The 26,731-nt window shown below is 38.9% G+C and overlaps 1 protein-coding gene across 3 annotated transcripts in view; it reads right to left on the minus strand.

Moving 5' to 3' along the window:
• Nucleotides 1–26,731, minus strand: part of ADCYAP1R1 (ADCYAP receptor type I) — a 138,005-nt gene that overhangs the window by 17,374 nt on the left and 93,900 nt on the right. For all 3 annotated transcript variants that reach the window (XM_057370877.1, XM_057370876.1, XM_057370878.1), the window contains exons 6-14: nt 21,740–21,775; nt 21,089–21,130; nt 19,295–19,398; nt 18,691–18,788; nt 18,084–18,216; nt 15,652–15,805; nt 11,409–11,469; nt 6,809–6,878; nt 4,796–4,887 (exon numbers count right to left, since the gene is read on the minus strand). In XM_057370877.1, the coding sequence (XP_057226860.1) occupies nt 4,796–4,887; nt 6,809–6,878; nt 11,409–11,469; nt 15,652–15,805; nt 18,084–18,216; nt 18,691–18,788; nt 19,295–19,398; nt 21,089–21,130; nt 21,740–21,775 (790 nt within the window). The remainder of the gene's footprint in view (nt 1–4,795; nt 4,888–6,808; nt 6,879–11,408; nt 11,470–15,651; nt 15,806–18,083; nt 18,217–18,690; nt 18,789–19,294; nt 19,399–21,088; nt 21,131–21,739; nt 21,776–26,731) is intronic.

Below are 26,731 nucleotides of genomic sequence, written 5' to 3' on the forward strand. Positions count from 1 at the left end.
ATGCTGGAGGCGAATTTCAGAGGAGTGTTGTTTACCAAAACATCCATCTCACCACATTGCTTTGGCTRCCCTAACCCTCTAGGTCGCACCATAGGTAAAATCATACCTACCTATGATATATGCCATGATTCTCCTTTCTTTCCAGCAAGATGCTGATTGGAGGAATGACGTAGACCTGAATTAGCTAGATATATATTGTGGGGTTTGTTTTCTTTTCATTGAGCTTTCAACATGGGGTACAAAATTTATGAAGAATCTGTCAAAGCAAAAGCAGAAACAAGCTTCCCCCTCCCAAATTATACCAGTTGTGATAAACTGGAAATCAGAATAAAATAAAAAGATTTTTTTTTTCAGTTATATGTGCTTGATCATTGAAAATGAATGAAGAAGCAAAGACTTGATGGAAATGCGAGGGTCTTTGTAATCTCAAGGGTTATTCCAGCATGCATCTACATCATGCACCTATTAAATATTGAGGTGTTTTATGGCAGTGATGCTGATGATTTTCTCTCTAGAGTGAATATTTCAGGAATGCAACAATGCTTGTGAAAATAATAGTGTGGATTTAAGCTTTGTGCAGGCATTTCTGTAGAAATATGGCTTTCTTAGGGGGTGGTGATGTAGTTCTCTCTACGACTTGACCAAAACCAGGATGCCCTAAACCAGATTCTGACATAACAGGTTACACACTATTGGCTGGATTTTTCATGGTAAAAATAGTGAAGTCTTGCCAGATTGATTTATTATCCATTTCCTAAAATTCTAGAGAAACAACTGATAGATGACAAATCCATGCAAATAATGTGGGCCTGACATGATGTTCTGTGYGCTGAACCAGCCATTGCAGGGTGGTGAATTTGTGTTTGCAGTCCACAGAACTGTGAAATCCCATTTAATTCATAGACSCCTGATGTGGTGCTCCTTGGCTCTCAGCATATTGGATAACTGTCCCTAAATAATCAAAATAATGACAAACTGTAATTGGAGATTGCTAAAAATCAGGTGGTTCTTTGCTTGGAAGCATGTGAAACAAAATCTAACTGGATGGAAAATACAGGCACCAAGTCAAGACATGGCTTGTTCTGTAAGATTAAATAGGACATGTCACAAAGGGGTTTAAATGGAATTTAAATTGTGAGGGTGGTGAGGCCCTGGCACAGGCTGCSCAGGGAAATTGTGGTTGCTCCATCCCTGGAAYTGTTCCWGGCCTGGCTGGAGCACCCTGGGACAGTGGAAGGCGCCCCTGCCCATGGGAAGGGGTGGAACGAGATGATTTTARGGCCCCTTCCTACCCAAACCATTCTGTGTCTATAATCATGACCCATTACTGCTGTATATTATATTTATTCAGCAGATGGGGTGAGGAACCTGCCTGAACCMTGTTAATAGCTGTCTTAATTACTCAAAGAATACAATCAATAGCACTTTAAGCTTCCCCAGCAYCCAGGGGTATCAAAACTTCTCCCTCAGATAAAAATCTATTGCACTTGCATTACTGATCTTGCTTTGGTTCGATGCTTAATCTGGCAGAATTATTCAGGACTGACTGAAACCAGATAAGTTTCAAGGAAAAAAAATAACTTAAATCTTTGGAAGTCCACACACTAAAAAGTAGTTTATGGTTAACGAAGACTATTGGGGAGGAAGTGTGAAAGGTTCTTAGAAAAATAGCCCAAAATAATAATAAAATTAACCACTCAAAGTGGGTCTTCTATTTATTTTTGACTTCCCACCTCGGCTGCTTAGACATTTTGATGGATCTAACCCCCAATATTTTCAGCTGTAAAGGGGAGAATCTACTGAAAACATCAGTGAATGAAAGATGGAATTATTGCTGTCCTGGAACCTGGTGGGTTTTTKGGGTCTCAGGCTGAGATGGGATCAGCAGCATGCAGGCAGCTTCCAGGGGAACCAAAGGCACGAGGGAAGGCTGAGACTGATGATGAATGAACATGAAAGCAGGTAAAATGGAATATTTATAATCACTGAATAACTTGGCCACTCCAGAAAATTGCTAGGAATTATCTACATCTTTYCAGGTTCCTATCAGCCTCAAGGCAAGGACTGCTGCATATAATGATCAGATTGTTTAGAGAAAAAGACTACATTTTTTTTAATGGTAGTAAAGCACTCGTAATGGGCAGCAAATGATACAAATGATTGYTTGATTTATTTTAAGGCAAATTTTATATTCTCCAGTGGCTACACTGGGTTAATTAAACCTCAGTTCCCCTGCAGTGCTCTCTTCTGCTGTGGTCCTGTCATAGCTCCCAGCTAACTTCTCCTGTGGGGGATTTTAATAATGAATAAACAGTGGTAGCAATATAGGATTTATCTTTGAATTTRAGCCCATCCCCAGGGCTTTAAAAATCAAATGCAAGCTTATGTGCTTTGCAGAAGCACCACCACAGTGTCTATAAAGTGGAACCAGAGGTAATTTTTTCTAATAAAAATAGTCCTTAAAAGGGCCTGAAACTAAACATGTACCAAACATACAAAAAAAAAAAGAATCCTATTCAAAGTCAGTAGCCAAKTTTTTGGGGTCTTTCATTTTCTCTTTTTGATGATGGCAGTCAGAGCTGGCTAAAGGGCTATTCCAAAAAAAAAAAAAAAGAGATTCAGAACAAATGTCAATCTCTGCTGCAGATCCATTCAGAAACAGGCTGAAAATCCTTCCTCAATCTCATCGTTCCTCATCTACTAAAAGGAAAGTRCTCAGAGATGCTCTTGAATAAAGGTCTGGATGAGGAATTTGGTCTGATGGAATGATGTTTTAATAGTCTAGAGCAGCAAAATAGAACATGGGAAATGTTTGACATGAACCACAGTCTAAATGCCAGAGACTTCAATATGGTGGCAGAAGCAGATTGTGATAAATCGTTTTCCTTCCTTCCAAGCTTCTCTTTTTACAGGGCATGTGTGCACAAAAATTGACTCTGTCTGGTGTATATCTGCACAGAATTGTTAATTTTGTTCCTTTTTATCCTTCCTGTGTGAACTTTCCTGCTGTCAAATCTGTTTGGATAAACAACACTCCGCTCCGTAACACGTACACCAATGCGAGATCGATTTATACACACCCAGGTATCAAAGTTGCAAAAAAATATGAGGAAAAAATAATGGCAGCGAATGAAACAGAAAATAGGATGCTTTTTCTTGGTTTTGGTGGCTAATTATACACATAGGAAAAACACCAGCAAAACCCAGTCACCATATTGATCCAAGATGACGAGGATGTTTGGTAATTTTGTTTAAACCTTTGGAGTCCCTGGCATGCTTTGCTTCATATCTGAGATGTGCAGCAGGAACCAAACATGCACGTRAAAATTCAGCATCAGAACAAGCTCTGCACATCTTGGGCCTTAATGACAACCTAAGACCCAGGGATGGCTTCCAGCAGCACATCCATGGGGGGAACTTTCATGCAAGCCCTGGGCAAACCATGCATGAGTTAACCTAGTCACTAACTCTCATCCTGAGTTCTATTTCTAAGATAAATCTGCCTGCAGAATGAATTTAAAGCATTGTTTTTTGGCTGTGGAAGCACAGTTTGGAGCAAGATGCAAGGGCAGATTTCTGTAAGTGGAYGCCTGAGTACAGACATGAAAAAGGATGTAGAAAATATTATTRCTTCATATAATATAAACTAGATAATGGGGGGGTGGGGGGAGAAAAATAGGCAGCTGGAGGATATTTTTTTCCCTGAAAATTGTCATTTAGATAGATGACATCATTATACTGTGATTGTGGTTACTTAGGGTGAAACTAATCACAGGATAATCGTATTTGCTCCAAAATAAGGATCTCCTCCTTTACCCTAACATMATTTATTTAAGGTGTTCATGGCTTGCCTATTTTCATCAGGAATTTAATGCTAAATTAAATAGTCCTATCTATGTTTATTCGTGCCAAAATTCACTGAAGATCACAAAAAAAAAAAAAAAATTAAATCAAATGTGTATGATGTTTAGACCAACACCAAATGTGCTGCCACATATCCTAGTTATTCCAGAGGATTATATGATTTTTATATGGAGATTGAGTGCATGCACTCAAAATAAGATTTATGACCACTTAAACTGGCCAACCTCTATCCGGTTAGGAGGTGGAAACTAATAAAAAGGATTCCATCTTTAAAAAAAATGTAAATAATGAAGTTATAAACATCTAAACGAAAATTTTAGGATTTGTCTGTATTTTAGAAATATTTTAGTGGTGTGTATGTGTAATGTATGGCTTAAGGGRAATGCATTTAAGTTTACAAGAAATATGGACATAAGCAACTCTAGGGGACCTCCCTAAACTATAATTCAGCCTAAAGTTAATTAAAACTTTTATCCAAACCTAATTGATTTCAGTGAACTTTGAACCATGTCCTGGAACTTATGAAGCACAGCAAACCATCACATGAGCATAACAACAATATTTATACCTGGTCAATATGTTAATTTTCAAATCACTGACCAGTAAAAACATGAGATTTGGTTTGAGTTTTCTTTTTTTTTTTTTCTTTCCTTTTTAAAAATCTCATATTTATGCTTTTTTTTTTTTTTTTTTTTTTTTTTTTTTTTTTTTTTATAGGCCTTTTAAAGAAAGGTGAAAGCTGGCATTAAAATGCACTTTCATGGGCGATGGATTGAAAAATTAAAGTAAAAATCAACCAAAGTAATTTTATAGACCCTGCGACTCTTCAAAAATCAGCCTAGTTCAGCTGAGGTGTCCTTTTTACTTTGTGGCTTTTTTTCCTATGTGTATATCAGTAATTTAATTTGATTACTGCTTTATTTGTACTTACAAGTATATGCTGGATTCATTGCCCCCGATATCAGGTGACTGGAGTTTCTGCACAAGTATCACAATTATGCCAATGAAAAGCACAAAGTTTATCTGGGAGAGGAAAAAAAAGGAAAAAAATTGTGACAATGACATACTTTTACAAAATATGAGAATGACACATTTCCAGTGACTTGCTGGTTACATGCCCTTTTTCTTCTCCAAACCACAGTCTGAAAGTTTTATAGGATAAGGAGTAATGGGAAAAGTTCACAAGGGACTGATCATCTTTTACAGGTAAAAATATCCCCCTTGCTGCAGCTAAAATGAGGCAGGATTTCTGCASTTTCAAAAGAAGAGAAACAAAAATAGAAAAGTTTCAACATTTATCATTATCAACAAGTGCAGAGAGTTAAAAGAAAGATCCCTGCACATCAAAAACTTGTAATAAAGACCTCAATAGTAAAAACATCTTTAACTCCCATTCTCTGAACTAAGGGACTTATCAGTTTATCAATTTCCATTGGTTTTAAAAACCTGGAGAATGATAAAATTAATTTATTTCAGTGCTTTGGCTTGAGATTTGGCTGTCTCCAACTCCATAGCTTCTCAAAGTCAGAATAGCGGAAATTTAAGTTGGTCTATTATAAAATCTCATACTCCTATAGGGACACCAGGAACTGGATATGACCACCTTTTCCAGCAGTTTCTATCTGATCTGWAGATGACAAAAGGGTGGAGAAACCTGGTTGTCCCTTGCTGGTTGCTTGGTTCTATAACAGATAGAACCATTAGGCATTAAATTTTAATTTCTTTCTATAGAAGCCAGTTTTAACTGATTACCCAAGCAGAAAGTGATCCTTCTCAGAACATGTGTGTAAAACATGGAAATTCACACATTAGTAAAACCCTCTCTGTTTTGGTGCTGAAATTGGCTAATTTATCTGTGATTTGTCTGAAGATTGCTGGACTTTACAGACCTGTCCAAAGACTTCAGAGGAGAAATACCAAACCTGATAAAATCTTCTGTTTCACTGGCTACCTGTGAGCTGGGATGTCTGAATTCCCACAAAAGTTACCAAAAACCTGCCTAATTCTGTCCCTGGAGTGTGGAGAACAATTTAGGGTGCCCAGAATGAGACACCCACATGTGGCAAGCCTGATAGAATTTCAGGTGCCACGGACCATATCAGCCAGGGACTCAATTTATTTTCCAAACTGCATGAGCCAAACAGCATTTTAAAATCCCCATATTATTTGGAGCACCAGAATATCTCCCTCTCTTCAGATATTTAAAAAAACATCTTTACATAATCCTGAGTTATATGTTTTAGGGGATCATAGGGCTTGAACAGGAAGGCTGGACTAGATGACTCCCAGTGATCCTTTCCAATTTTATCCATTCTGTGAAGCCCAAAAAAGACACTTTAAAATATCTCAGTCCTCCATGTGCAGGTATCTGACATAATTTGAGTAAAATCTAAGACCTCCATCGACTAAAGAGAGCTTTAGTTGGTGACAATTCTGTCTTGCACTGTGACCAAATATAATTATAATGCTATTTTAGATAAATTTAGCTGTGAAATTAACTCCAACCAGCAGATGGAGAAAACATTTTCCTGGYCACTGACATTTTTTTGTTGTTTTATTCACCCTGGATTGTCCCGCTTGGCCTTCAGCTGATGCCCCAAATGGCACAGGATTTCTGACACCCCAAATGGCACCCTTAGGATTTCCATCCATCCCAAGACAAATCTGCCAGCCCCAGACAAACATTCCAGAGCTCTATGATCTGAATTATGGCATTTGTGTCTGTGCTTAATCAACTGCAGAAGGCAATTGCTCCATCATTTAGCCTTCTCCTCAACAATGGGATTCCTCAGCATTGTGGGTGGAAAATGATGGAAATTTAGAGAATTTGCCCACCAATCCAGCACAGGGATGGAACGTAGTTTGTGAAGTATTTGAAGATGTTGACAATTGGTTATTCATCTTCAGGGGAGCTGAGGAAGTGTCAGCTCCAAGTGCTACTCACCATGATTGACCCAACCACRGGACCCTTGATCACCCACCACAAGGCAGTGTTGTCGTTCATGTCCCAGCAGCTGCGGCCATCAAGGAAAGAGAAGGAAAGAAAAAAAAAATACAACAAATAAATTAATGAAATTAYAACTGTTTCCAAGGATGCAGAATGTGGGAAATGGGTTTCGTAGCTAAATTATTTTATCTAAATTCAAAGCAGTAATTCTGTAGTTTGTCTTATTGCAGCTTCTTTTACAGCCTTTCCACAGCCATCTGAAAGCAAAATAAATAATTTTGTGGCAGTTTCAATGGTACTTCTTAYTAAACAGCTTAGATATTCTGGAAAAAAACCTTCTAAGTGTGTTTCTGTGTCTACAACATAACAGTAAAGTTGTCCTYAGAAAAAGAAACAAAACGTCAGAGGATGGGGTTTTGGGATGGTTATTCCAAAGTTTGATGTCTTATTTACTTTTCCAGGGTTTGTAGATGTGAATGTGCATTTCTGACCCTGATACAAGGATTCTTTCACGTTTCCAGTACACCAGGATCCTGGCTGTATTCACAGATGGGAATGATTTTCCACTCATTGGGTTGCGAGTCTTATCAAKGATTCATCTGAGAAGGATGAAATACCAGACAATATTTGGGGTCAGCTCCTTTGTTGGCATGTGGCTAGTGAGTAATCAYGAATAAAATGACATTTCTACCTCAGCATTTAAAATCTTTCTCTGCAATCACCAAAGGATTCTGCAGAAGTTGATTTCACACAGCTGTATTTGGACATTCAAATATAGGGCCCRTGTCCATATAGGGTTTTAATGTTAAGATACATCTTTAGAGCTAAAAAATCAATAACAATGAAAATAATCTTATTTTCCAGCCCCTGCTGCACTATTATAAAGAGTAGTATTTATTATTGAGAATTATTTCTTCACATCTATTTTAAAACTTCTATTATTTGGTTGTAAATGAAAAATTGTCTTTCATTTGTCCCTGCTTTCTTCCCCTGATTTTTTCCCCCTAGAAAATATAAAAATCACAGAAATCTTTCTGCTTTGTACCTGCAGCTCTGAGAAGGAGSTTTTCCTTCCCAGTGGGAAAAGAGCCAAAGTCTCAGCAGAGGCTGTCATGGTGCATTTGTCAGATGCCAAGAAATATTGGGAAGAACATAAAGGGATAAAACATACTTGGTCTCATGAGAGCTAATGCACCTTGTGTGTCATTTAAATGGTTCTGTGGTGGTATCTGGGGAAAAGTGAAAATCTTTACTTTAAAGAAAACCACATGTGTGTAAAAGTGAGCTGAAATCCCATCATCAAAATGCATGTAAGAGAAATCCCAAATGGCTGAGTGATGCCTGGATTATAAGTTTCAGTTAAACTTTTATTTTCAGTTGAAAAATATTAATTATTTTCAGTTAAACAATATTTATTAATTTCAGATGAACAATATTTTATTGGATTCCCATAAAACCAACAATAAGTATGTGCGTGGCACAGCTGGTGAGAAGTGAGAAAATTTAGAGGTGCRGTGCCAAATTTACAGAAAAAAATATGTATTTTTTGCTTCTGTTTGCAAAGCATAGAAACTTGAAATCCCCACAAATCTATCTGTATGATGAATGAGATTTTCAAGTGCAAATTAATATTTCTGAGTCACCTCACTTTGGATGCCCAACCTAAAATATTTGAAAGGGTATAAATTTTCAGAGGGAACTCCTTACCCACAGTCTGGAAATCAGGGTTTTTTTCTGTGATCAGTTGTGTGCACTTAAAATCACCAACTATCTTTTAAATTCTAATATACGTTTATAAATTAGGTGTTGTCTACTGAAAATTACCCATTATTTACAGAGCTCAACCTCCTTATAAAGGACATTAAATTYTACCCTGAATTCTTTACTGAATTGACCAGTGCTGGAAGAACCTGGGCAAATTCTCACATTCATTTAGCTGTACAAATAGATATTGATGTAGGACAATTTGYCTGGGTAGGAATGAAAAATTAAAAGGAACAGGAATCCACCTCCTCTAGTTCCAGTTACCTGGATTGTAGACACCAACAGCCCAGCTAATTGTCCTAAAATCTTCTTGGGACAGATTGAAGACTGTTTTGTTGGTTTTTTTTTTCCACACTGAGGTATTTTAAATTTTTAAATGTGTACTCTAGGGTGATAAATTATCCCCTACAAATTCTTATTCTTCTTAGATATTTCCTCTGCTTCTTTTCTCTCACCTTCTTAGACCTTCTCCTGTGTTTGTACAGGATGTGTCCCCAGCGAGCTCAATTCCCAAGCTCCACCTTACAGATGTCAACGAATCAGATCAAGTTCACACAGAGGTTTTTTTCAAGGATTTTTTCATCCAGTCCCTGTGGCATCTATAGGATAAAAGTGGTGGAAGGAGCCACCATCTCCTCCTCAGGWAAGGAAGTGGGAATGGTCAATAAAAGAGTCAGAATTTTTTTGTAAACRGGCTCCTAATTTCTGTCAAATACTTCCCTACAGCGCAGGTGAGACAGGCAGGACTCTTCTCCAGGAYGGATGAAGGGAAGGCAGCCAGGGGCTGGGGAAGGGATGTGATTTCCATTTGAAAAGGCCAGAACCTGATCTCAGCTGCACGTCTGGAATAACTCCATTAAATCAGAGCTCTGGATGGACAGAGAACTGCATTTGTCTCCTCAATCCCGTCACGACAGCGATGGAAGTCAGGAGCTGAAGTAGAGGGAGCTCTGCCAGTTTTGTAAGGGACAGGCAGGGGGGACTCAGGCTCCAAGCCTGGATTTCAGTCCCTTTGCCACTCTGGTTTTCCAGTTCAGTAATTTCTGCYGTGTTTTCAGGCTCATGCTGGGTTCTCCCCCTCTCCCAGAACAAGGCTTGCTGATTTTTAAAAAGTAACCACTGAGACTCTCAGCTAGAATCTGTCTAAATGTCTTGCATGCTAAATAGCTTCTCTAAATAAAAGGAATGGTTTTGGTTGATTTTTATTCGAAAGGAATGGTTTCAGTTTTTTTTTTTATTCCAAAGAAATGTGTTTGCTTTTTTTTTTTTATTATTAAAAGGAACGGGTTTGGTTGTTTTTTTTTTATTCTTCTTTTCTGTTCTGCAAGAGATTCTCCCTACCTGCAAAATGCAAGGGCTGTTTGGACTCGTAAGAGAAATTAGTGCTTTTAGGACCAACGTTGTAATGGTAATAATGGCACAACAGGAGTTCCTGGCTTGTTTTGCATGGAAATAAATGATTTAATTTGTATTAATGTCAAAATAGAACATTGGGTCAAAGYACTGGCATCCCCAGTGGAGGAAAGGCTTTATGTGCTTTCCAGAGAGAGTCTGGAAACAAGGATGAAGAAAACCTGACAGAACAAAGAGTTTTGTGCAAATTGTGGATCCAGGTGTGTCCAGTATTAGGCAAAATTAAAGCWTTCAATGACTTGGAAATGGGATTTGTGTATGAAGCCTTTCCCTCAATTCTGTGTTTTCAAAGAACCACTGAATTTTGAAATTTTACCCAGCCTCCCTCATTTTTTTAACATTTTACCAAGTTCAGACATAGCTCTCATGAAAAAAAGCATTGCTGAGTTTGTATTTTCAGGGTATCCAGACACATTCTTTCCTACCTGCCACATGTGCTGCTCTATCAGAGCAGACACTGACTCCCAAAATATGCAGGTCCATCTGTGGGAGCAGCTTTTCCTTCTGGTCCTTAAGAACACAGTACGGGATATTTGAAGCTTTTTTTTTTTCTCTTCAAAAGAGACAATTTGGGAAGAACCTATCCTTTTGAATTCTTCCTGAAACTGATTTTTTTTTTTTTTTCACATAGGAGACAGGATGTGGATTTTTGTCTCACCCCTACTCRTCTTCCCTGCAAGAGTCATGGAAAATACTCCTCAGTGTGAAGATAAACTTCTAATTGCTCTGGTAAATCAAAGCTCAGCAATGTTTGGTGCAGATTTCATTCATTSCAATAGGAATTTCTACAGTAATTTCTAAGCTGAGTTCTTTCCCACTGATTGTGGAGGAAGATGAAGGCAATGAAGCAGGGAATTATGAGGTTCAACTCACAGCTCTTGTAGGGTGAGACAAACCACATTCTGGACTGCTGATTTAATGGAGCAGGGAATGGGGTCAGCTGCAGGTTTATGTGTTTGACACCTACATCTTCCTTTAGGAATTTCACCAGGGCACTGGTAGCACAGACATCAAACTGTGAGTCTTTATGAACAGGAAATAACTTTAACATGGGATCTAAATTACCTTTGTGCACAAATTGGTGTCAAAAATGGAAGGAGAAAATAGAACAAGAGGAAATGGCCTCTTGTTCAGAGATTCAGGGGGGGCATCAGGAAGAATTTTTTCACCGGAAGGGTTGTTGGGCGTTGGAAGGGGCTGCYCAGGGAAGTTTGGAATCCCCACCCCTGGAGGTGYCYRARGAATGCCTGGATGTGGCACTGAGTGCTCTGGGCTGGGGACAAGGTGGGGATGTGTCACAGGTTGGGCTCGGTAATCTTGCAGGTCCTTCCCAGTGACTCTGTGGCTCTGTGACTCTGCGTTCTCAGCCCTGCCCTGGTGCCACCTGCACACAAAATCCTTTCCCAGCAGCAACACCTACCCGGTGTCATCGAARTGGAGCCTCAGCACTGCCCAGACGGTGACACAGATTGTTGGGGTACCTGCAGGGGACAAACAGTGACACCATTAATAGACAAGACACACTCGATATTCAGCAATGAGCATTTCACACAACCTCTCCACTGAGGTTCTTTTCCTTAACAGCACTTGTACGTGAGATAATGCAATTTATTATATTAATTCAGAGCTCTAGAAGCATTCCTCTCAATCAGGGATGCGATTGCAGAAGAAAAGTGATAACAGGAAACAAAGATGCAGTTTCAGGTTATTGTTGCTCAATGTTTTACTACATCTTGCTGCATGACAAATAAAACAAAGCCTGGGAAGAACAGAATCASCCACATCCATGTCTACAGCTACTGTAATCCTGCAATGATTGCAGCCCCAGATGTTGAGCTGGAAAGGCATTATTGGATTCTTCATRTTCTTCTGTGGTTTTGTTGTAAATGATTTACATACGTTGCATTTTTGCTTTTACTCTGTAAACAACTGTTTTTTCTTTACTTATTCAAYCAAGACAAATCCATAGAGGAGAAGTTTCCTTTGCTCCCAGGAATATTTAATTTTTTTAATTACAAAAAATGCCCAAACAAAACGACAGACTCCTAAAAGAGAATACTGGAGTAAGGATTTAATTCCTATTTCAGACATTTCTTCACTTTCAAAATATGCACGCAAAATGCAGATTTAATTAAAACAGTAAGAACCCACTGAGAAACCTGAATTTATTTTTCTCCGGAAAATCCTGAAAGTGTGATATTTTCAGTGGAAATACTTGTATGAAATAAATCATTTGTGCAAGACAGCTCTGGGTGAGTTGGATGTCTCTTGCATGGTAAATAAAATCTTTGACTAAGGAACTGCTGACATCTATTCAGGCACCACTGGAAAAATAAAGTGCTATAAAGCAAAAAAAAAAAMCAAGAACCTTGATAACCCCAGCTCCCAGCAGTGAACTGTTATGAGTTGATGGGAACAATTATATTTCAGAAATTTTGCAAGGCTGTGTTGATGTCACATTAATTAGTCACTCGTTTGAACCCACTTAGATGARTCTCTGTCAAATCATATTCCCACCATCAGAAATAAAAATAGCCCTGTTAGACCTGGGTGACTGATGGAGCCTTCCTCTTTTAAATAAGTATATAAAGAAGAATTTGAAAGGAAAATGATATAAAAGAAATAAAATGACAGGCTTTGGGGAAAAGAAATCATGCATATTTAATTTCAGTTGAAGTCTCCTTTTCTCACAGGTGAACATCTGGAAAACATTGAGATATTTGTGCCTTAAAGTAGTTTAAATTAACTTTAAAATATCAAACTTTGATTTTAGTTTTATTGAATTAACCTTGAAATATCAAATATTTGCCTGGAGAAGCTGTGGCTGCCCCATGATCCCTGAAAGTGTCCAAAGCTGGGTTGGACGGGGCTTGGAGCAGCCTGGGATGGTGTAAGGTGTCCCTGCCCATGGCAGGGGTTTGGAATGAGATGAGTTTTAAGGTTTCTTCCAATCCAAACTGCTGTGACTCAATGATTCTATGAAACATGGGTCTCATGTTTAATTTAGTTCCCATTGATTTCCTCCATATAATTTTGCATGCTATGAACAGGGCTGCAAATTTGTAAAATGCGCAGGAAGGCAGAATTAAACTAAATGTGTCATAAAAATATAGTTAAAAACCCCACATTTCAGATCAGCTGGGAGCTTTGAACCATCTGGTCTATGAACGTACACATACCCACACTACTTCTCTTTACATCAAAGATTTCTATCTGTTCATCACTTTCTTTTCAAGCTTTTGAGGAACATGAGAAAACAGTCAAGACTCAAAGGCCGAGAAGAGATGTTTTCTTGCTGACTTGGGCTGCCCTGAGTCAGGAGCAGGGATTAGGAGGGAGCTCAGGAGGACAGCAGTCTCTCCAGAGAATTTACCAGAATATTGCAGATTTAGGAAGGAAAAACCACCTGGATCAACACAGCCATATGTAGATGTCATTAATCAAATGAGGACTCTGACATCTCAGCACATCTGAAGAAACAGATCAACATCCAGATGCTGCAAAGTGCTGAGCTCTGTTTTATGGTGCTTCAGGGCAGCTCCCTCCCCACCAGCTCTGAGCTGAGGGGCAGCTTTTGCCCTCCATGGATTAAACCCAGAGTCTGGAAGTGCTTTGGTTGGCTTAGCAAAGTGACAATTGCTCCCACCAGGTCAGGGGAACTGTGAGTCAAACTGAAACATGCAGGAGCTGAGAAAATAGTTGTATTTAAAAAAAAAAAAAAAAAAAAACCAAAAAAAAAACCAAAAAAAAAACAACCCACATCTGGAGAGGTATTAATGAGTATTAATAATGCTGTTTTGAATAGGAAGTGATTGGAGTGTTGTGCCCAGGTACAGGACAGCCAACACCATCTGGACAGGCACCTGCAGCAATGAATCCAGAGGAGGTCATGAGGATGCTCCAAGTGATGGAGCCCCTTTACTGCAGAGGAAAGCTGAGAGAGCTGGGGCTGCTCACCTGGAGAAGGCTCCAGGGAGAGCTCAGAGCCCTTTCCAGGGCCTAAAGAGGCTCCAGGAGAGCTGGAGAGGGACTGGGGACAAGTGATAGAGGGACAGGACACAGGGAATGGCTCCCCACTGTCAGAGAGTGGGGACAGATGGGATRTTGCGATGAATCCTTCCCTGAGAGGGTGGCACAGGGTGCCCAGAGCAGCTGTGGCTGCCCCTGGATCCCTGGMAGTGTCCAAGGCCAGGCTGGATGGGGCYGGGAGCACCCTGGGACAGTGAGAGGTRTCCCTGTCATGGTAGGGGATGGAATGAGATSAACTTTAAGGTCMCTTCAARCACAAAGCTTTCCATGATTCCATGAAGTCTATAAATGGAACAGACAGATGTTATTTATGGTACTCAACTCAAACAGGCTGCATTGCAGAAATAATCAGAGTAGTACATTCATTTCAAAGACTGATTAAAAAAATTAAAGTCAGCTAATGCATGATATTTTACAGTATTCTCACATTCAGACAAATCTACACATGTGAAAATTGTGCAAATTTAATTAAAGGACCTCAACCTCTGATTTATGTTCCKATTACAAAGATTTGACAATTTGTGATTTTCTGTTGCTTTCTTTTGTAATGGTCAGATTTTTGTGTRTGTAACTCCCAATTTCTCCTTGCAAGCACACTTTTCTCTGATCTATTTCTCTGATTATACAGTTGTGGATGGTACAAAAGGAACTGTGAGGACTCCTTCCAGCAGTTTCTTTCCCTAAAACCTTTCTAGTAACCATCCTTTTACATCAGCTTTTTTTTATGGTGTAGATTATTCATGATTTGTTCACTTCTTTCTCTTCACACCTTCTCTTTACCTTCTCCAAACAATTTTTCTCCCTCCTGTAGGGAGTTTTTGCCAGGAAATGAAAATTTTGGTTTGTGTGCAGCTACTTCACAAGAGAAAAAACAAGACCAGCTGTGGATTACTTTAAGGTTCAGGCTGCATAAAGATGTTTTTCTCAAAGAGAAATAGTTTAAGGCATGGGATTTGTGTGCAGACTTTACAAATGAATATACAGGATTATTTCTAATTATTTCAGAAATGTCTGTAAGTATAAAAATCGAGTTTAACCTTCTCAGGGAATATTTTAAATGAATGCATTCKTCTGCATTCATCATCTTCTGCACAAAAACATCAGCAAAGAACTGCTTGAATTAACACGTCACAGGGATCAATTTATCTCCAGAAGACCAGAATGAAAAATAATTACACTGGTTATCATCCTTTAACTGGTTTTTCTGAAATAAATCTTGTTTCTTATTTCCCATCCAGGTAGGATGAGCAGATGTGAATMCCCTTTGGATGTATTTTCAATTTAGTTATTATCTGGAAGAAAAGCACAAATGAAGCCTTAGGAAATGGACTGGRCTTAGCCTTGCAGATTTGATTAAGCTGAAGTACTCGATGTTAAGATCATAGTTTGTAGAAGGCAATTTTTTGTTGTAGATTACACCTCTGCAAGAGACATGGTGTCCTCCAGATTTGAGTTCAACTCTAGACAAAAAAAGCAAAAAAAGCACCTYTTTTTTTTTTTTTTYCCAAAAGCAGTTTGGATTGTGGCAGCTCTTCAGCACAAAAACTAAAATTCTACTTTGAAACTCTCACGTGGAAATAGCAGATGGATTGTGGAGTCACCAGGACACATTTGAGACAAGAAATGCCACGTACCCCAGCCGATGATGGTGTACCAGTAGAAGTATCTCCTCTCAGGGAAGAAGGTTTCCACCAACAAAGTGAAAAGGTACAGCCCCTCAATGAACAGCCAGAAGTAGTTGGACATGACACAGTAGTGGAAAAACACCATCACTGCTTTGCATTCCACCTGCAGAGAATCAAGAAGAGCAAAGTTATTTCTAAGAGAAAAAAAAGCTTTTAGCCTTTCCAAATCCCTCAGGGGAAAGAGCTGGGATTGGGATTACACACTTTTAGTGGCAAAAGTTTTAAAGATTGGGAAAAATGTGAGGTATCACTTAGACAGCAAAGCCTGAATGGGGAAGAAGCCAATTTCACCATTGGGAAGTGTTCAAGGAGCTCCTGCAGAGCAGCTTGAGCATATCCTGCATTGCTGAGAGTTCAGAACCCCAGTGAACACTGACTGCTGGGCTTAAGCCCTCTCCAAAGATTAAGTGCAGGGAGGAAAATAATCCAATAGTGTACCAAGAAACCCAGYGAAGGATGTGAAATGGCAGGATGGCTGTGGAAAGCCCCGAGAATGGGATCTGGAAGGATGGACCTTCCTGTAGGCAGCTGGGAATTGTACTTCCTTGCCATCCATCATCAGTTTTGTCACTCAAGGACAGAAAACGGAAGTAAAATGTGAGAAAAGGAGGCTGAGTGATCAGCTGTGAAAAGTGATGGAAATTTTCATTCATTGACAGAAGGGGAAGGAGCAAACTAAGGAAGTAAAGTGTGAGAGAAAAGGAGGCTGAGTGATCAGCTGTGAAAAATGACAGAAGCTTTCATGCATTGACAGGAGGGGGAAGRAGCAAACTATGGAAAAAYGAAAAATRAAATMAAAATAAAATATAATAATTATAAATAAGAACTGAGTTTGTTTAGCCTGGAGAAAAGGAGCCTCAGGAAGGACATTATCTCTCTCTATACTCCCTGACAGAAGGCGGCAGAAAGATCAGTCTCTTCTCCCAGGYARCAAACAATAGGACATGAGGAAATWGTCGTACATTGCACCAGGGGAGGTTTAGATTGGATATTGGGAACAATTTCTTCACTGATGGGTYGTCARATWCTGGAACAGTGTCCAGGTTGGTGGYGGAGTCACCGTSCTTGGAGGCGTTAAAAAKACATGTAAATGTGGCACTTGGGGATGGGATTTAGGGTGGATTTGGCAGTGGTGGGGGAAAGCGTGGACTCAGTTTTAGGGGGCTTTTCTGACCTACATGATTTTGTGATTCTGTGCCAAAAGCCTTAGGTGGATAACCCTGTGAAAACAGGATACRCTGGTCTTTCCAGTGCTGCACCCCAGTGTGATGGCATTAGTCCTACAAAAGCAAGATTTTCCAACAAATCAGAGCAGAATCAGTGGATAAAATGGAAGCTCTTGCTGGAGGCAGTGAAGGATGACAGTTTTGACTGATTCCCACTTTAACTTCATTGTCTGGACCAAATCTATAACCGAGGTGTTCAAACCATCAGATGTCGAGTTTTTTCTAGAGCTTGTGGAAGCTCTAACAGGGCTGAATGTCTGGCSATAAAATGTCTGATTTTAACGTGTTTTATGCTTTATTATAACATGTTTCATGCTTTTCATCTGTTTCCAAAGAGGCAGATGCCACCATTGGAAGAGTGGCATGAACAAACTGCAGACCTGACATGGCTTCAGCTCTACCATGGAAAAAATGAAGAGAAAAGAGTTTCAATGACAAAGAAAAGGCTGACGAAGAAACTACACAGCTGCATTTGCCTTGTGGAAATGACTCACAGGGAATTCAGCTCACAATTGGGTGGATAAAGGAGAATTCAGTTTAATTCTGTCATAATTAYACCCAGCAAGATGATTTATCATATCAAATACTGGCCTTAAATGTGAAAGGAAATAGGATTTACAGATCCTATTTTGTAGAGCTAAATGCACCAGTGAAAGAGTGCTTTGCATGAAACTACACATTTCAGAGACAAAGGAATGGGAAATGCTGATGATTTTCTTCGAGTGTGACCATCAGGTGTATTCTCTGTGTTTGAATGGTCACCCTGCTTACACATGACTCTGCCTGAGATCCAGAACAAATGAGCCTCTGACAAAAAACAGACCTTCAGAGGAAGGAAATTGCTCGTGCCTGCTCTCATCCCACCTGTCACCGAGCAGATCTGTGCAAGAGAGAAATGATCAGGGCAGAGCCAGAACAAAACCCGTGGGTTTGTCCTGAAGGACACTGGTGATGACATGAGACGAAACACCCACTCTGGCTGCCAACTGGGAGAAAAGTCAACCACAAGCTACCCTTTCTCCCAACAACTCTTCTCAGCTCGTGATACCCCACAGACTGCTGCCTGCCTGGCTGCTTTTTGTCATCTCATGCTGAAAAAAAAAAAAAAAAAAAAAAAAAAAAGAAGGAAAAGGCCTTGTTTTTGGTTTTACTCACTGTGGAGATGAAACAGTGGTTGCCATCCTGCTCGGCATAGAGAACCCCATCTTTAATGAACACAGATATTGCACGGAGGATGAATGAAACAAAGAGGTTCATGTGGATGAAATTCCGAGTGCAGTGAAGCTTCCTGGAGAGGGAAGAGAAAGAGATGGGGGGAAAAGGAGAAATAAAGAAGAAAATAGCTTTATTTCATAGAAATATCACTGGGTCTGAACACGCTTAGCCAGAGCACCTTGGTGCTAAGGACAGCAACATTCTAAGCCAGGACYGAGGTTAGTACTGACCCTAAACCTGAGCAAGAGGAGGATTTGGGGTTTTTCTTTTAAAAGGATGCAGAGAAGCGTAAAACAGACAATAGAATCATCTTAATGCAGCTTCTGAAGTTTCCTAAACCAGAACCACAGCTTCTCCTGCTGCATTTACCCTCTATTGAAATGTGACTTCTGGAGTGTGTCCAGGCTGGGGGAGCAGTTCAATGAAAGGGCTTTCTCCCTCTGATTCTACATCTGGTGAGACAAAATTTTTACCCTCTTTGGAGCCAATGAGCTCCATTTTCCTTCCTGCACTGACTGATCAGCTCATTTCTCATGACCCCACTCACCTGAAACGACACAGGATGACCATGGCAGTGGTGAGGGAAACCAGGGAAGTGCTGTATCCCACCGTGTACAGAGCCTTCACAGACAGATAGTAGTAATCCTTGGGAGGCAAAAAAACGGGTTAAAGGGTTCATCCACAGCCCCACACATGCCAACATGCAGGGAGAAACAGGCAGGATTTGGGTCTTGAACAGCCTGGTTTCTCTGAGATCACACTGTACAGCAGAGCTCTGCTCTGTGTCTGGGTTTACATACCATGAAGTTACTTTTTTTGGATGAGCTAAAAAGGGTATTGTTTTAATCCCTGGGCATGTATCTGGGGAAAAAAAAATAGTTGGGTAGGGAATTCTTTATTAGCAGGGGGAGAATTTGGAGTTAGTCCATGGTTCAAGCTGCACCAACAGTAAAAGCTCCCCTTCTGTAAATACTCAGTATAGGGCCAGGAAGGACTCAGATCTCACTTCTCACATTTTTACACCCATATACATCTGGTTGTTTATTCTAATTGCTGTCAAAGCAGARCATGACCAGAGGCTGGACAAAAAGCAGCCTGCTGCTCCACCCCACCCTCCTTAATTTGTYTTTAATTATGAGATTAATTCCCACCTGGTTATCGGACTCTGTTTCATTCTCATCAAATCCGCAGGCATCATAATAATGAGGGAAAGGCTCGGACCAACCATCCTCAGTGCAGTTCCTGCTGATGTCCCCTGTGCCAAAGGCAGGTGGGAATGTAAAATCATCTGATGAAACCCCAAGACATCCCCTCCCTCCTACTGGAGTAAAGAAAATCCCACAGTTCCACTGAAAACATTGTTTGTCTGCCTATCCAGGGATTTCATTATTGGAATTTAATGGCATCTTTATGATCCAGTTGTTCAATCGATGGATGGCTGCTACTGCAGTTGGTCACTGGAGAGAAGAAGTATTTAATGAGTATATTCAGAGTCTCCAGGCCACCAAAAATTTCATTCTCAACTGGGTTCCTAAACCAGGAATCAGCCAAATGTCCATTTCCCTAAGTGATTCTGAAAGGCATCCCAGGAATACAGCTTTGATGGAGACATCTCTTTTCCAGGGGGCTACAGGGGAAGCCCAGTGCTATAAAATGRGCACTTTGTGGTATTTTAATGGTCTGTATCTGAGGCACAGGCATGGGGCTGGTGAGAAAACACCAGGCTAACGAGATTTTTTTTTGTCCAGATGTTGGAAGCCATATCAGGATACCATGGGATATCTAAAATAGCCATTATTACCCATGGAAAGACAGATAGCACACATCCCACTCGTTTATCTTCAAGCCTAGGCTCTGAATTGAGAGTGACTTTATGGGAAGGGTCTGTAGAAAACTGGGAATACGGAGTGGGAATCTCTCTCCCACCTCTACCTTCATGGCAAGATGCTCATTTACATCTCCAGATGCCCAGGGTGACCGCAGTTGGTGAATTCAGAGCTCCTGACATTCCTCTGTCTATTAATTGTTCCAATCCTGGTTTATAATTTTAATTTTAAGTGAATAGTTGCTTAAATATTCTTTTTTTTTTTTTTTTTTTGCTAATTTCATGTAAGAAGCAGCTCCCAAATTACTTCACTGACACACTTAGGCTTTAAACCCTACTGGGAATGAAAAGTTGGGGGCAGAAGAAGAAAGAATCTCTTGATACTCATTTTCCTACAAAGTTACTGAGATGGGACAGCCCCCTGGGGCTCCTTTAAAGCCCCATTATTTTTCTCAAAGCTCAGTGGCCTTCCKAAAAAAATTAGGGTTGGGCTGCTGCTGCACTTCTTCCTCTCCGGTACAAAGGAACATCCTCTATTCACCAAATTACCACACTTTTTGGAGTTTCAGTTGCACCTTGACCAAAACAGGCAGAAATTTCCAAGGTTTGGGTTTGGTTTTCAGCTATTAAGGTTGTGCTGCTTTGCATTCTTGGAGCAGTTTAGTCTCCATAACCTTATCTTTAACCTTATTTTAGAGGATCTGTTCACCATCCATGCAGCAGAATATATCTCTTTAATCACAGCATTCATTTAAGAACATTGCATTACTTGCCAAATTTTGGTAAATTACCCTTGCACATTCATCTCTAGTTTTCTGGGGGGGAAAAAAGCACTGAATCATGGTGTTGACTTTCTTTAACACCATTTAGTAATTATTGCTAAGCAGGTCGATATAATTTATAGCAGAACACTTTCTGGATTGCAAGGCTTAATGGAGGAGGAATAAATTTTCATAATATTGTTAAAAGTAACAGAGCAGAAAATATGTCATAACAATTAGAACTGATTAGAAAATAATTGCAAAATGGCAGAGGGAAAAAGCTCACAGCTTTCTTTTTAAGAGAGGTAAATAAAAAGAGAGAAGAAAAAAAAACCAAAAAACATGGTTGTGTTTCTTACCTAAGAGGGACTGGGCTGTGCTTTCCAGCAGGTCATAATCACCTAGAAAAGTGGAAATTGGGTATGAATTTTTTTGATTGTGTTTTCTATTAGGGCCCAAACTGGTCTCTGTGGAAATCAGTGAATGGAGTGCAATTGATTTTTATTTCTTTAGATCAGGCCCAAAGGCAATAAATACTCGGTGCTGTCTTCTCAGGAAGTCAACAGAGGTTTACTTGAGAGTTTAAATGAAAGCGTAACCTCTAAATTTAGAGCTAAAAACACATAGAATCAAACTGGGGTGAAGTTTATTGTAAAATTATAGAAGTCAGATATTGTATCTTTAGGACTTTACATTTATAATCCACAGGCATTTAAATATKATCAGTTTTCAGAGAATTAATGAAAAATTATTTTCATGCATCAATAACAAAGAGCACTTGGTTTAAGCAAAATACCTTAATTTTGTGTCTTCAGGTGAAATCACATTGATTTGCACAGACTTATGAGATTTTTAATTTCATTTTCTGTGCAAATAAAACAGTTAAGTACATGTATCATTGTCAATATGTTTTATACACAAACAACTTTTTAATAATCTGATATTATCATGTGCACACAATTTTTGGGAACAGAGGTTCCAAGAATGTAGGCAGCACAACTGATTCTTACCTGCATGGGTTTGCCCCAAATTATCCACTTCCCAGCCTGAAATTAGAAGAATAAAAATAATTAATTCAGTCCTGAAACAGATTGCAATTTAATTTTGATAAGAGTTTGACTCCCATGAGAGGAATGGATGTAGCAGATCTCTGAGAAGAACTGCAAGTCTAAAATCTTTATTTCAGTATCAGTCCTGTGTATTTATGAATGGAAAGGGGTTTTTAGAAGATGGTGATTGCATTGTTTTGTTAAATATCATGAAGTTTCGTCATACTGTAGGAAGGACAAGAAAAACACATGTAGGAGCTTTATTGTGGATTTTTTAAAATTTATTTTTTAGACAAGGGGAAGGTTCTGAAACAAGAAAGATTCACACATTTCCAAAACATTGTGCTAAAATTCACRCTGATTAGTACCCTAAAATCACAATTGTTACAGTGGGCAATGACAAATCTTTGGGTTTACATTAGAAATCTTCCTTTCCCTTTCCTTTGTTCTCCCAAACGAAAGAGTTGGAACGGTGCCAAACTAACCTCCCACCCCCTGAGCTYAATGTTTAATCCGAACTGGACCGAAATCAGATTTTCCTGACTCCTGGGTGGGTTCTGGCTGGGTTGGGGATGCAGCAGGAGGAGCTGCCTTGAGCCGTGGAGTGGAGCTGCTGCACCAGGCACAGGCACCGAGTGGAGCTGCTGCCAATCCCTGACACCGGCCCAGAAAACAGGAAAAAAAAACATTTCCAGCATTTCACTGACCACCACAGCAGGTTAAATGTTCACATCAGCTTGGCTCTGCACCCTCTGGAGCGGCCACAGGGCTTTAGGTTGTTTCTCTTTCAACCCCGATGGTCAAATGTTAATTAAGGATGGGAAAAACCTTCACCAAATTATGTGAGGTTTTTAGTAAAAGTAAAATCCAAGCAAAAATTGGTTTTGATCCTATGGGAGAGGAGAAAACATCTAAGGAAATAAAACAATAATAGGAGGCTTTTCAGCACAGCTTAAAATGCAATTTTTTATTTTATAAGTCACATAATTTTAAAGTCACTGATTTCTGTGTCTCCTCTCAAGTAAATCAGATGTGATTTTTTTATCTTTTAAGACAGAAAAAAAGGAGGGTTTAATGTGAAAATAATGGTGGGAGTATAGAAAATCTATCTGAAGCATAAGGGGTGTTGTGCTGTGACTTTGGATGGATTATCCAGAATCAATCCCACATATCCAACCCATCCATGACTTTGGAGGGTTAATATTGGAACTCACAGTGAGAACTCCTGAGGTTTCCTGCCTTCTCTGCCCAACTCCAGCTGCTCCCAGGATTTCCCATGTAAGAATTTAGGCTGGATTGTAGGAAAGGGGTGCTGRGCACTGCCCAGGCTCCCCAGGGAATGGTCCCAGCCCGGAGGCTGCCAGAGCTCCAGGAGCATTGGGACAGCACCGCCAGGGATGCACAGAGCGGGATTGTTGGGGGGTCTGCGCAGGGACAGGAGCTGCACTGGGTAATCTTGTGGGTCCTTTCCAACTCAGGAAATCCTGTGATTCCACTTCTTGGGCATTTGCAAATGTCATGGAAGCATCAATGCCATGGGTTTCTGTCCATTAAATATCCATATTTTGCTGCAGGTTACAAAAACTTATGATGTTTGAGAGAAGGGCAGCAGCAGCAGCRTGCAGGAATTCAAAAGCAGATGGTGGCTGTGTGTTCCCTCATCATGTCCTTTTATATMTTTATATATTTATACATTTATAWATTTATAACTTTATATCTTTTCGTATTTATATATTTATATTTTTATATATTMATATTTTTATATGTTTATATTTATTTATATATAGAGTATATAAATATAATGAAAAAATATATAATACATAGCATATATACACAATAAAATAGAATATATACACCATAAAATAGCTTTAAATATATAAATATATATATATATATTAATGTATAAATACATAAAAATACATTTGGCATTGCAGGAAAGGTGGTTCATCTGCTGCACGGGACTGAACTGGGAGATGCTGCAGCGGTGCTGTGGCTCTGCTCAACATTCCTGGCAGAATAACAGGGATGGCTCTGCAGAAAGTATGGAGAGACCATTTTTCCTCCTAAATCAACCAAACCCCTGGTTTATTAGCAGTAATGTAGTTCAGATTTAGGAACTTGTTGCTAAAATCAGGATGTGTTGCTAAAATATGAATTCAGAATACACACGTTGGGTTGTGGTGTGGGGATTTTATCTGTGGGTTTATCAGGTAATTGGAGGATCAAAGAGCAAACACCTTCATCACTGCCTTTTCTGGTGTTTTTCACAGCATCTGCCACTCCAACCAGSAGCACTGATCTTGTCCCTTAAGTGAGGTCACCTCACTCAGGAGCCTGTGCCTCTCAGTGACCCACACAAGAAACTGCAAGAAAAACTCCCCCAAACCCTTTGACTCATAAAAATCCAGTTTTAGTTTATCATTTGTGGAGTAATTTGACCTTAAAACCGTGCAGAAATCTTTCTGGAGAAAGACCAGGTCTAAATTAAGTAGRTGGATGTCTGATGTTCCTGGCATCCTGCATATTACAGTGATGGCTCAGAAAAAAAGGCATTTTTWAAATTTAAATGTTTTAAATGCAGCTGGTTTTTACCTACAATCTAAAAAAGTATGAAATAAAAAATAGCATTATTTCATTCTAAATATAGGTAGCAGTTTATCCTATTGATGTTAAAATAAATTTTATTTAATTTTTAATTTCATGACATCTGTAATAACAGTTAAAACATCCTATTAATGTAGGGTTTTGTTTTTTTTTTTTTTTTTTTTTTTTNTTTTATATGTACCCAAATTATTATTGCATTTCACTGTGTTTGGACATTATGAAGGGATTCACTTCTCCAACAACGTTAATTTTTGGATTGGTAGGAGCAAACAAGCCTTTTATTAACATGTATTTCTATATCTGAGTCCTAACTAATGCACTGAAGAAAGTTCCAGTACAACCTTTGTCTGCACAGGCTTTTAGGCTTTGTTYATCAACCTAATTTTCACTAATAACTTAAGCTAGTGGAAAGTTAATTAGATTTGCACTGAACATCGTGCCCTGAGTTACAACAAAAAGTCAAAGTTCATCTATTGAGTGTTGGGATGAAATGCACACATATGCAATTATATGCGTGGGTGTATTAATATATTCTTATATTTCTCTATATTTATTAATGTGTATATTTATATAAATATATAAAATATATGTTTGTGTATATGCATATATATATATGCACAAGCAGATATAGCTATATGTTTATTTATGTTATACTATGTATTATGTATTATGTATTATGTGTTATGCATTATGTATTATGTATTATATATTCTATATTAATTATTATATACTGAATTATATATAAATATTCTATTTTATATACTATGTTTTACACATATACTATATTTTTATATTATATGTTATATATTATATATTATATATTATATAATATATTTTATATATATTACATATTATATATATTGTATTATATATTATATTTTATATTATATATTTATATTGTTTATTATACCAATTTGCATATATTTTATATATTATAACAGATATTTATATTTCTAAAGCTAAATAGATTTTTATTTATTTATCTATACAAATAAATATACAAACAGATATATTTATAAATATACAAAGGGACATAAAGAGGGAACACACAGCCACCATCTGCCTTTTAATTCCTGCATGCTGCTGCTGCTGCCTTTCTCTCAGACAATTTAAGTTTCTGTGTCCTGCAGCAAAATGTGGGTATTTACTTGACAGAAACCTGTGGCATTGGTGAATTTTGCTCATGTGTCTGAGAATCCAATGGAGTTCAAAYGGTTTCTTTTTGTGCATAACATTTCATGTTTAAATATATAAAGAAAAAACTTGACCTTGCATTTGAGCTGGGGTGACAAGRAAGCCCAGACATAGGGAAGTCACTCTTATTTGTCACATTATTACCTARTAACAGTGTTTTTCTGGGTTATATTTTCACCTGAGTGCCTTTAAGACTCTAGGGAGATTTCAAGGAATTTACTCTGCTCTCAGTGATGGAATGGGCAGGTCTATGGGACTCCTCCTTGCATGGGCTTCCCCACAAATCCTCTCATTGTCCTACTATTGGGACAAAAACAATGAGAAACTGGCATATTTGACTTCACTGAAGAAGGAAAGGCCCCTGATATGATTATACACTGGTCTAACAGAATGCACTGCTCTCCCAGAAATGAAGAATAAATAAAATATGATTTTCACCTGCATTTGGACTGGAAACCCATTTTTTTCAGGGGTTTAATTCAAGGATTACATTTACAAGGGACTTTTAGGGTGGGCATGTAGTGTTAGGGTAAGGAGGAATGGCTTTAATCTGAAAGTGGGCAAGTTTAAGTTGGGTATTAGGCAAAAATTCTTCCCTGTGAGGTTGGGGAGGCCCTGGCACAGTGGAGATTTGGTTGTGCCATCCCTGGCAGTGTCCAAGGCCAGGCTGGACGGAGCCCTGAGCACTCTGGGACCGTGGAAGGCGTCCCTGCCCATGGCAGGGGTGGCACTGGATGATCTTTAAGCTCTTTCTCAACCCAAGCTATTCTAAAATTCTATTATTCTATGATAACAACATTGTAAATATCATGATTTCATGACTTATTTGATTGACACCTATGCTTCTCATGTGTAATTAAACCCAAACTACAGAAATATGAACAGAGCAGCAGATCCTAAACAGTGTCTCAGAACACCATTTATTGAATCAATAGTTGCCCTTATTAGTCAATAAACTCCTGAGGAAGCTGCTATTATCCTCAGCTCAGGATGGTTTATCCAGTATATTGACAGGCTGTGTTATTCACTGCTGGACCAGACTTACTTAAGTGTCACTCTTCGGGAAGCAATTCTTTCATTAATGCTTTAATTGACATTGTTAATTAGGTGTTATTTGTAGTACTGCATAGAGATCCTAGAGAAGATCTATCAGAA

Source organism: Malurus melanocephalus, unplaced genomic scaffold (assembly GCF_030028575.1).
Source record: "Malurus melanocephalus ecotype Western Australia unplaced genomic scaffold, MMel_1.1 scaffold_135, whole genome shotgun sequence".
In the NCBI taxonomy this organism is placed as follows: Eukaryota; Metazoa; Chordata; class Aves; order Passeriformes; family Maluridae; genus Malurus; species Malurus melanocephalus.